This window comes from Macaca fascicularis, chromosome 10, assembly GCF_037993035.2.
Source record: "Macaca fascicularis isolate 582-1 chromosome 10, T2T-MFA8v1.1".
In the NCBI taxonomy this organism is placed as follows: Eukaryota; Metazoa; Chordata; class Mammalia; order Primates; family Cercopithecidae; genus Macaca; species Macaca fascicularis.
In genome coordinates this window covers 66,916,002-66,927,954 of record NC_088384.1, presented here as the reverse complement: position 1 = coordinate 66,927,954, position 11,953 = coordinate 66,916,002, and the positions used below count along the sequence as shown (strand labels likewise).

The window sequence follows — 11,953 nt, the reverse complement described above, 5'->3', positions numbered from 1 at the left end:
AATTAATTTAAGTAGGTTATTGTATTCACAGACAGCATCTTTTTTCATTTTCTGAACTTACCTTATTGTTTCTAGGAAGAGTTTCCAAAATCAATACTTGCAAACATGCTTGGACCTATGGCAGTAACCTGGCTCAGGGTGTTCTGAAATTCAGTACTTTCAGAGTCCAGGGGCTTCACTGTTGCCTCCCTTCTTCTCGGCTCGGTAAGGTCGGGCAAACAGAGAAGGCCCCACTATTCTCATCTTTAAAACAGGCTGCAGCCGGGCGCAGTGCGGGGATCGCTTCAGCCCAGGAGTTCCAGACCAGCCTGGGAAACATAGTGAAACCCCAGCTCTATAAAAACATTGCAAAACGTATCCAGGCGTGGTGGTGCACACCTGTAGTCCCAGCTACTTGGGAGGCTGAGGTGAGAGGATTTTGAGCCTGGGAGGTCAAGGCTGCAGTGATAGCACCACTGTACTCCAGCTTAGGTGACAAAGTGAGACCCAGTCTCAAAAAAAACACCACACTAGAAAAACCCCAGAACACAAAAACAGGCTGCTTCTGACAAAGGCAGCACAGCTAGACCATCATCCACAAGAGAAGCTGGATTGTTACGAGGCATCTCTCCATCCCCTTGTAGCTGGTAGTGGGCACTGGCATTTAATCCAGGGTGTGGGGCAGCGTGGGAGAACAGACTTGATTTAATCCCAGACAATATTCCAACAACCCAGCCCACTATGGTGATCAGATGGATTAGAATAAAGGAGCAAAAAAAAAAAAAAAAAAAAAAAAAGAAAAAGCAAGTAAATGAAAGATACAAAGTGAGATCCAAAGAGAAAGCGCGAACCTTTGCTAATTCTGGATTCGAAGGAAAACATTTTAGTTCCTCTGCCCCACCCACTCACCCAGGGAGGATAAAGAGGGAAAGAGGGTGCACCTCGAGTTCCTGCAGATGGACAGAGGGACGCCAGCTTTGTCCCGCTGAGTGAGCCTGGAGAAGTGCAGGAAGCTCTGCAGAGATGGGGGCCTGTGCACCTGAAAGCAGGGATCCCATGGCCAGGGGCAAAGGGCAAAGCCACTCCTGCAGCTGGGCTGGAGCCAGTGCCACAGTGCCCTACACATGCCTCTGGTCCCCAGCTTTCTGCTGGGACATTCTCATCTGCATTGGGCCCTCGTGCCACAGCACCCTGTGGCGGGGAGGTGGCAGCTGCCGGACGGGTAGGCAGGACACAAGGTAGGGCCGCCTTCCTGATACGACACGTCCACTCGCAGCTGTGGCTCCACTCGCACTGCCTCTTCCCGGTGATGGAAGCCATGGATTTATTCACAGGACACTCGAACCTCACCTCCCGACTTTGGCGGCAGGAGCAGAACATGCATGGACACGGGGGTCTCAGCAAATGCAAAGTTTTGCAGCAAAGTGCGCTGCTCAGAGGGGACCGGACAGCCCTCTTCTGCCCCATCTTGACATGAGCACCTGGGCTCTGAGGCTCGTGTCACCTGCTGGGGCTGACACAAGTGAGCCCAGTTTGGGACAATACCAGGCCTGGGCTTAAGCCACGGGTGAGGGGAAGAGAAAGGGCAGCTGGCTGGAGGGTCGGCTGGCTGTGGCGCCGGCTGCTCCTCTGGCCTGCAGGTCCAACAGCCCTGCCTGGCAGAGGAGGGTGAAGGTTTGGATAAACCAACAAATCTGGACCCTAACATCCCACTTCCATATTTACTGAGACAAAGTGACCGGTTCTGTGCTTTGCATTCCACTGTGGGTGACAGGCTCATGAATGACAGCTCGCTCACTTGCTTTCTCCTGTGAAGGGCACTGCCATGATCCTTGTCATTACCAACTGCTTGCCTTCCACCTGTGAGCCTGGGAGGTGGTGCAGCCCGGGCCACACGGGACAGGGTTTTCAGACAGCCCTGCCAAGGCAGCTACCATCCATCAGAGCGCCGCAGGCAGGGCCTGGACCCCAGACCCAGGACAGAAAGGCGGGCTGGGGAGGTCACATCTGCTACGGCCAGCCTATCCTCTGGGTCCTAGACCGCAGCGCATCCCTGGGTCTCCACCCTCTGCACTCCGCAGCTTTCATCTGCTTTTCCTTCCCCAGCTGTTCCATTCAGCAGCCCCCGCCACAACCTGCCCTCCCCGCGTGGAGGCCTCAGAGGCCTCCTTTAAGGCTGGCGGCCAAAGGCCGGCCCAGCATGTGCTGTGTCTTATCGGCCCATCTCAAGACCCTGCTCCTCCAGGCCTGGGCAACAAAAAAGCGGGTGGCCCCCGTGCCCACCGGCCCCCTACAGCTCCACACACAAAAGGGTAGGTGACAAAGACATTTTCCGGGATAGCAGGTGTTGGTGTCGGATTCTTCCCCGAGTGCACGGGCAGAAGAAAGGCAAGGCTGGGCTTCCCCGGGCAGCGCAGACATGCAGGGGCAGGAGTGCGGGCAGGGCCGCTCGGGAGGGGAAGGCCCAGGAGGGCGAGGAGCACCGATGCAGGGTCCGCTACCAAGGGCAGCCGGTTAGAAAAGTCCCACCCCCTCCCCATAGCAGGGTGGCTGGACAAATCCACTGAAGTGTCTGTCTTACCTTGCTCAAATATTGTAATGAGACCTTTACGTGTTTTAATCTGAAGGGAAAGAACACAAAATCGAGTGAATACACACACAGCAGCCCACAGCTCCAACTTGATCATTAACACAGTGCTAATAATACATTTATCCCTGAGCTGCCCAAGCAGTTTTGCAGCCTTGTCAATCAGTAAAAACTGAAAACTCACTTGAAAAATGCTACTTGATAGGACAAAATAGAAGCCGATGTCATCTTTGCAAATGTGAAATGAGAGAGACATTAACACTCCCAGGGTCTATGCATGCAGACCCTGTCAGGAGCCCTACAGATGCTGAACCGCACTGACAGCTATATCCTTTTCCTGCTCTCCAACTTTTCCTGACTGATTTTGTTTAAAATACAAAGATAAAAGTGTTTTCAAGAGAAGCATTTGAAATTCAATGGATGACCTGAAAAAATAATTGAAACCCCCTAGGTGGGCAAGTTTACATGTCTCCAAGTTTCATTTTACAGGTTTCTGAGTTACGCACAGTGTGTTAATACTGGTGTCATCTGCAATGTGACAGTCCTCAGGGAGGGGACACACAGCATCCTGTGCAGAGGAAAGCTTGGGAGGGGACCCTGGAGCGGGAAAATTGGACCATAAGGTCACTCTCACCCACAGAGCAGCAGGGTCTCAGCAGTCACCCAGAACTGAGGGGGATCTTAGCTTTTCTATGCTTTGTGACAGGTTCTTCCACCCCTTTCACACCATCCTATTTTCTACAGCGGGGTTTCCTTGGTGAATGCATCCTCTTTCTGCATCAGGCAGTAGCTTCTCCTGAACTCTCAGCCCCCACAACTCTCCTGAATTCTGTGTCACTAGACAACCGTCAAATCCCGACAAAGGACATTCATCAGCGATGTGGACCATTCTCTGCACAGCCACAGTTGTAAACATGGATTTTCTGCTGACCCCCTCTGCCAAGGTTGGCACGGTGACAGGGGCAAACTTCTAAGATGGTGGCTCCAGCAGCCATCAGGAGGAGACCACTACCATTCTTTTAGCCAAGGCTCCATGAAAGAAATGTGCACTGCTATGGAGCCATCTTTTCCAATCTATGGATGAAGATTGTCCCTTTCTCCCAAGAAAATTATTTGGGGTTAGGAGATTCTGGATCAATAACTGATCGTGGCTCATGTATGATCCTCGGTCTGACTCCCACCCACCGTGAACGCCGTTCCTTCTCCACACTCGGTCCGACTCCCACCCACCGTGAACGCCGTTCCTTCTCCACACTCGGTCCGACTCCCACCCACCGTGAACGCCGTTCCTTCTCCACACTTGATTGTGCTCTTTGGGCACAAGAGGTTCTGGGCTGCTGCTGACTGTTGGTCACGGACTAGAATGTTTTCCGTGGATCCTCTGGAAGATTTAATCGTTTAGATTTCTGATTCCCCCCAGTGCACTGTGCTGTAGGGCCCCCATTTCCTCTCATGGAAGAGGGCAAACATAGAGCATATCTGCGTGGGTCTTCCTTGAGTTGAGGAAGTTCGGCTTTTAGAGCACCATGCCACTGACACCCTCCAGTGTGAGCAAAGGGTCTCTTTATGAAGGGGCTCCTTGATCTCACTCCTCTGCAGCCCCTCAGCCCTGGTTATGCTGTGTGTACAGGCACCCGATTGGTAGAAACCAAGAAAGCAGATGGCGCAGCTAACAATGGAGGACTTGTTTGTAATTGCTGATGAGGACTGGGTTGCCCCTCTCCTGTGTGTCCCCAGACGCAGCCTGGTGTGGTGTGCTGGACCACAAAGAATGTCTCAGTAACTGCCAATCCATGGTTGAGTTAAGGAGATGCAAAGACAGAGACAGTTGGGGGCTGCCTTGATTATTCCATGGGGCTCAAATGTCACTTGCCCTTGACACACGGCAGTGCTCCCAAAGGGTGGGGTTCCAGTCGTGGAGCAGAGGAGTAAGCTGTCAGCTTCTCGATATATCTCTGGGGTACACACAGGGCACTGATCAACCTGGGCAGTGCGGAGGGCACCTGGAGGGCAATGTGCTTGGAGATGGGGGGTGGGAAGCGGCCAGGAGGGACCTGACGCCTGGCGGGGATAGGGGAGAGACACAAAGCCTAACTGTCCTATCCCTTTGTCAAATGGGCAGCAGATATGTGCCAGGCACTGTTTTCGGCTCTGGGTTACAGTGGTGACCAAAGCAGATGAAACCGTTGCCTTTGGGGGATCTGGGAGAAAAGTTACAGCATGCAGTCTAATTTGGGGTGGCAAAATAGCCTACTCTTTATATGTGTACAGCACAGTATGTATAAGTACTGTAAGTAAACAGACACATGGTGTTTCTGTGCTGTTTCAGGGGAGGGGACTAATTAGGAAACCAAAATGTCTCAGAAGGCTCCACGGTGGGGTGATAATGGATAAAAGGTTGTGACAGCCGGGCTCAGTGGCTCAACTGAGGTGAGGAGTTCAAGACCAGCCTGGCCAACATGGTGAAACCCTGTCTCTACTAAAAACACTAAAAAATCAGCTGGGTGTGGGGGCAGGCGCCTGTAATCCCAGCTACTTAGGAGGCTGAGGCAGGAGAATTGCTTGAACTGGGAAGGTGGAGGTTTCAGTAAGCCAAGATGGTGCCATTGCACTACATTCTGGGCAACAGAGCGAAACTCTGTCCCCCCCCCCCAAAAAAAAAAAAAGGTTGTGACACTGGGTTATAGGGTTAATGTGTGTTTTACATTCGAAGTCATTTTTACCTATTTGTGGGGCTGGGAATCGAAGCCAGCCCCACTCATATCTAAGAGCAGTTGAGCAAGACTCCTCAGGGACAGCCCTTAACGGTTTAACTCAGACACCAAAAGGCCAAACTGTGGCCAACTGGCAGCTCAGATGCAGAGTTGAGCTGGAGGAATCCAGAAGTCACTTCTGAAGAAAGATGTCTTGCTTCTTCCGCCTTGTGTGACTTCTCTGATACTCTGGATATCAACAGGGATTTAAAGCAGGACAGGAAACAAGAGGCTGGCTGGACATGTGTTGTGTTGTGTGCGGCTCCGCCTAGCAGAGGCGCTCCAGGAATTGGTGGGCCTTTCTATGGCATGCTTTCTCCAGCTGTACTCACTGGGATAGCAAGAGAGCAAGGCTTTGAACCAAGCTTCTTGCCTCTGAGGAAAGGCTGCCATCCAGAACTGCCACCTGGGATGATGCTGGGCAGGGTCAGACAAGAAACGCGGCTGCCTGTCTCTGGATCCTGGTTACTGATCAGTCAGTGTGGAAAATGATTAGCTGGTTCAAGATAATTAGGAAAGAGAATTATTTTGAGAGCTGGCATGCATGAGGGAGAGAAAGAGTGGACTAGGGCTCCAGCTTTAGGCAAGTGCTAAATATCCTACCAGCAGGAAGGCGGACAGAGTGGGAGATCAGAGAGCTGTCTGGGCTATTCAGATCCCTTGGAATGGCTCTGAGGAAGGGAACAGGTGCAGGCAGTGGATGGGGTAAGCCCACACACTCAACACTGGCAACCCAAGGCCAGTGGGAATTAGCCAGCCTAATTAACATCTCCAAATGGCCCAAGGATGGCTTCCAGTATTTCCAATCCAGCAGCAGTGGCTGTGTCCTGGCCCTGGCTCTGACTCTGGGTTTGGCTTCCTCTTTCTGGTTGTTGGTCTTGCCCATCACCCATGGTTCAGAAGCCGAAAGCTGGGACAGCTGAACCGGCAGGAAGGGAGGGAAGAAGGGAAAGTGCGTGAAGCGTGTGCCTGTATATGTGCTGCTCCCGTGCCGGGGCTAAGTGAGCAGGTGGATCATTGGTAAAAGAATTTTCCTGGCATTTTTTTCTTTCTCTTCCCTGACTGTAACGTACTTGTGTGGCTCTATTACTAAATTAAACTAAATTATAAATTTAAAATTAATATCTTGGTGTCAACTTTCTTGTTAGGCCATCATAAAGAAATGTTTCCAGACCCTCTCTCACTCTCACAGAACATAAGCACCAAAATTTCCGCTGCATCTTGGCCACGGGAAGTCTGTGTACTTTACCAGACTGAAGCCACATGAGTGAATGGCCACACAGGACCCGAACGTTCCCAGCAGCAATATTCACAGTGACCAAAAGTGGAAACAGCTCAAATGTCCATCAACAGATGAATGGACCAACAAAATGTGGTCTATCCGTACAGTGGAATATTTGGCAATAAAAATAAATGGAATACTGATATGGGCTACACATGGAGGCACCTTAAGAGTATGCTAAGAGAAAGAAGTCAGCCACCAAAGACCACATATGGGATGATTTTATTTATATGAAATGTCCAGAATGGGCAGGTCCATAGACACAAAAAGTGGATTCGTGGTTGTTTAGAGTTGAGGGGTGGGCGGGGAGAAGGGGGATTGACTATCGGCAGGCTGTTTAAAGGGGGATGAAATATTATAGAATTTGACTGTGGTAATGGTTGCATAACCTAATGAATAGACCAAAGACACTGACTTGTATACTTCATATGGCTGAACTGCATGATATGTGAATTAGATCTCAACAAGCTGGTTTTTAAAATGGCAAAATAGAATAGAAGGTGGTCTGGGTGGCACTACTATTCCCATGATTCCAAAAGTGACACAACAGAAATGGCTCTGAGATTTCAGGAAGAAAATCCCCCAGGGGCACCCAGGCAAGCAGGGGAACGAGGGCAGCTATGAAGCTCTGCAGGTGCCACCAGCACCTCTCCTGCTGTGCCTCGCACCACCCTCAAAGCAAAGAGGGCCACCCCACCGATGGCACACTGCTTTTCAGTGACTTGTTTTCCCTTCCAGGTTGTCTCCCAAGCTTATTCTAACTTGAATTGATCTGTTTTAAAACAACTCAGGAGTGACTGCGGCAGTGAGGTGGGATTACCGTGTGATTTGTCCCAAGATACACTGGGAGTGTGTGCACCACTCAGGACTATATTTTAAAAATTTCCCTAATAATCAACAGCTCAAGAAAATGTAGCAGTTACATCCATGGTGATTGTGGGAGGACAGTGAGTTCTAGGTATTTTTGTGAGGTGTCTGAGGAGACACTGCAGAAGCAATGGACGTGTCTGGTAGTTTCATTGATAAAAATTGTCTTGTCCTCAGAAAGGAATTTTGGCCCATAATTAAGATACTTGTTATATGTGAATTATTTCTGTGGTGCTCCTTTTGAATTGTAAAGTAGGCAACCCTTTAGTTAAATTTCTCAGTTATCTGTGCCAAAGTGGGTGTGCCTTTGCCACTGTAAAAACTGTACAGGTTACACATTCTAGAAAACAGTCCTTTCTGCCTTCAGGGAGGAACATTTTGCCACTGCCACCGAAGAAGGGCTCCTCCCCGCCACTGGGTTGTTCATTCCTGTGGGTGGGTCCCCCACAGCAGGCACGGAGACGCAAGGGGGCTATAGGGTGGAGCAATGAGTCCTGTCTGAGAACTAAGAGGCCTAAGTGCTCGAGCCCTGGTCGGGACATGAACAGCCACCTGGTGATGGAAAAACCAGCCTGCCTCCATTCCTCAACTGTCAGAGCAATCTTGCCCCATGGGCGGGGGACTCTGCGGAAAGCGTGCAGTAAATTGCACATCTCTACACATACATAAAGAATGGTTACAGTTCACAGAGTCCTGGAGACCATTTTTGTAAGAGTAAAAAAAGCTAGGGAGCCTTGGCCTCCCATCCTTGCCCTTCTGTGTCACTGAGGTGTTTAAAGTTTCTTGAAGTCACTTTCTGTGTAGCGGGGGTGGCCATCTGCGCGATTCTTCATGCACACCCGTACTCACGAGCACTGGAACTCACAGGGGTCTGCAGGGTCTTGAGGGCAGGGTGGGACATGTGGCTGAGCTCCACGTTCTGCCTGTCTGGGCAATCCAGGATAGTGGCTGTGTTCTGTGGTGCTGGAGTGAGGGGGCACCGCTGAGGGCCCCTCTAGTGTCCCCCAGGGAATGTTCAGGCAGAACACCTCTTGTATGAGCATAACATCCGTTCATGCACCAGACACATATGACATGCCTGTTGCGTGTCTGGAGATGGGAATACATGGCGAGTAAACTGTCATGGAAGTTGTCCCCCCTCCCCACAGTGCATCCTCCCCACTGAAGCCTGACTGCCCTTTGTAGAAGAGTCATATCATAGCACTCTGCTGCTTCACAGGCTTTGTGTGCTGCCCAACTCACCAGAGCAAGAGCCAAGGTCTTGTCCTCTGCCCGCAAGGCCACTCTGACCTCCCTGTTCCTCCTGCCCACCCGGGCTTGCTCAGCTCTAAGTAGGCTGGGCTCCTTGTTCCTTGATTGTGCCGGGAAAGTCCCTGCCTCAGGCCCTTCCACCTGCTCTTTCCTGCCCCTCCCTCCTCATCATTTCTCACATGCCGCCTTTCCAGGGAGGCCTTCTCTGACCCCCTATTTTAAAGTGCACCCCCACCCCAGGTGTGTTGGGTTTTTCTCAGTAGCATTCCCGAGGCTCTTTCCCTGTTGTCTTTTCTCCTCAGCACTCTTCAGCTCCTGAGAGCAGACACCATCGTCTACTCGCCAGTCTGGAAGGTGAGCCTCCAGTGGAGGAAGGGCTGCTGTGTGTCTTGCCCATCTCTGCAACTGGCATATTCAATGTTTGGTAAACATTTATGGGCTTTATGAGAAAACCCACTTTTGTGGGCTTTATGAGACGCTCTGAGGAGTGAAGCTGCAGTTCGCATCTACTGAAATTGTAGCAAAGGTGTGTCCCTCTGTGTCCCCAGGTCTTGAGTGGACCTGAGGTTTAATATCTCAATTTGGCCTTGAGCAAGTTGCTAGCTTTGGGTAAGTGGGAGAAAGAGCAGAGTCAGCCTAGCGGGCTGCAGATTTCCACTTCTGGTCTCCTCCTTCCTTCTCCGTGGTGACTGATTTCCTCTGGGGCTCTCATGTGTGATGCTGTTGGGTCAGTGACTGTCACCCCGGTCCAGAGCGCCTGGCCTCACAAAGCTGCATGCCCAGATGTTACCTGGAGGCTGTGGTGCTAACTGGAGTCTCACTGTTTCTCCAGCTGCTTCTCTGCACCCTAGGGATGTAGCTAGGAAGCAGGGCTTCCCTAATGACAGCGCATGGGCTCTGGGATGCACGCTGACTGCAGGGTCTGCCCAAACACATTCAGCAGCAATGGCAAGGCAAGGTGTGCGCACTTCCTGTTTTGCCTGAGATTAGGGGTATGGGGGAGTGGAACCTTTCCAAGCCAGACCCATGATTGCTTTTCCTTATCCTCAGGCAATCTCATAGATCACACAGTCCCACACAGGAGAAGACAGATGCTGGAATGGTGAAGGCCACTGGTTCCCACCACAGGTCACAGCTGAGTGCTGCGGGAAAGGCCAGAGGAGCCTCTGCGTGGGGGCACAGGTAGGTGGAACATGTCCTCTATGCATCTGGATTCTATTGTCTTATATTCTTGAAGTGGTCACAAAACAGGGTTTTCCCTACTCTTTCTCGGCATTGTCCACGGTGATGCTACTAGGTTGCTTGTGTACTGAGAATTTGGCCACATCAACGTTGTAAATACATAAAGTTATTTATTTCAAAATGGATGGGCATGTTTCCATTTTTAAGGGATTTTATTCCTTCAGCTGTTTTGAGGGACTTTAAAGGCTAATGGGCAAAAAGGAACCGGCTTTTCTCTATAGAGAAAACCTGTGCTACTGACAGGTTTAGTTCCTGTTATTATCCTATATCTTCCTGGAAAAGGACAGTATAAAATATTCTTTCTTCTTTCTGTCAGAAGACTTAACTGCAAACAAGAGAGGCTCCATTTGGCCTCTGCTTTGGTTTGGCTGTTGCTGAACAGGAATTTGAGCAAAACCAGAGTCTTCTAGGAGGCCCCTCAGCAGCTGAGGTTGTGCATGCACCACCTGCTGAGCCAGGAGGACTTGAGGGCCACAGTCACGGTTCACAAGGAATGTGAACCTGGGGTGTTGGGAGCTCCAGGTTCTTCTGAAACAAATTCTCAAGGTTATTTCAAACAAGCTTTAATTAAGAGTTATTTCCAAAAATTGTCTCTGAGAAAAATTCCTGGTACCTGCCAGCCATCTCTTGGCAACTGCTAAAGCATCCCCTGAGCTGTAATTAGCAGTCAGGCAGGAGGAAGATGCCACCTGCACTTAAAACCCTGTAAGGATTGGGAACCCAGAACCCAACGCAGCATTTCACAGAAAAAGCTGCACCTTCAGAGTTCCGCCAAAGGAACAGATTCAGTGCAAGGTCGACACTTCAAAATGAATGATCTCAGGCCACTTCTTATTCTGGGAACCTATGAATAGCCCCAGCATCAGCCCCAGGGTTGTCAGGAGTTGTCACTGTCCCCGCAGTGGCTCTGAAACATGTGGTTTCTTTCTCTCTGCTCTTCTCACATTTACTATCCTCTATCTTTTTATTTTTGTCCATGGGCCTTCCAGTTCTCAGACATTAGGCAATGTGGGGAAGTTCCAAACCGGCTGGCAGGATGCTTAGTAGAATAGCTAACACACACGAGGCAAGTTTTCATTCTCCTCAAGTTCACAAGGCAAATGGCATGGTTCATCTCAGGGAAATCTCAACCCAACTGGCCTAAACCACTGGCTGGTTATCTTTTTGACACAGGTTATAGTTTGGAGGAAACTTATCTGGGCTTATTAATAGCCATTTCTTGTGGCTCATGAGTATCTGCTTTTCTCCAATAAGAGTTCAAGCTTCACAAAGGAAGGAGAGATACAGGCCTGCATGAGGTTCCCAGAGCTTTACTTTGTGTTGCCTGAAGTGCCCTGCACAGTCCTGCTCAGTGGCAGCCTCCAGGGGCAACAGGGACCACGTCAGAGATGGTAACATCTGACAGGTAGCAGTGGCGCTTTTCTAGCCAAGCAAATGAAAAGAATGCTTGTCTCATCTCTTCCAGAGCTGACTCCGAGGAGAGTAAAGGAACAAAGGGATGAAGCAGCACGAAGCCTAAAATGGTGCTAAACAGGGTAATCGATAATTCCCTTTAAGACCCTTGAGACCATCTACGAAAGCACCTTGAATCAAGTTTCAGTTACTCCGTCTATGGATTCGCCGGCTCCTGACTTCCCCTGCTCCTGACTTCCCCTGCCTTTCTCCACACCGGCTTCTTATCAGATTTCTTGTCAGTGGCCCACTTTCACTAAGAGACTGGGAAGGAGAGGACAGATGAAACATAATTATGAGTGTTTGCTCTGCATCTTGCATCAGGCCCACACATCTGCGGTCTAGAGACACACCTATTCTGCTTAAAGCAACAGCCTGATTCCTTTCTGTCCTCCTTTCTATTCACTCCTGTTGCACGTAGGAAAGAAATCCCATGTACCATTCTCTAAAGAATTTACAGTCCAGGCCGGGCGCGGTGGCTCAAGCCTGTAATCCCAGCACTTTGGGAGGCCGAGACGGGCGGATCACAAAGTCAGGAGA

General features: G+C 50.3%; 1 protein-coding gene across 15 annotated transcripts in view; it reads right to left on the bottom strand.

Annotated features, from left to right (window-relative positions):
* Positions 1–11,953, bottom strand: part of RALGAPA2 (Ral GTPase activating protein catalytic subunit alpha 2) — a 322,322-nt gene that overhangs the window by 4,609 nt on the left and 305,760 nt on the right. For 2 of the 15 annotated variants that reach the window (XM_005568218.5, XM_065522707.2), the window contains one exon: positions 2,561–2,600. The exons of 12 other annotated variants lie outside the window; for them this stretch is intronic. In XM_005568218.5, the coding sequence (XP_005568275.3) occupies positions 2,596–2,600 (5 nt within the window). In that variant the 3' untranslated portion in view covers positions 2,561–2,595. Of the gene's footprint in view, positions 1–2,560; positions 2,601–11,595; positions 11,678–11,953 lie in introns of those variants that run through there. One more of the 15 variants, XM_045362411.3, reaches the window with a different exon arrangement.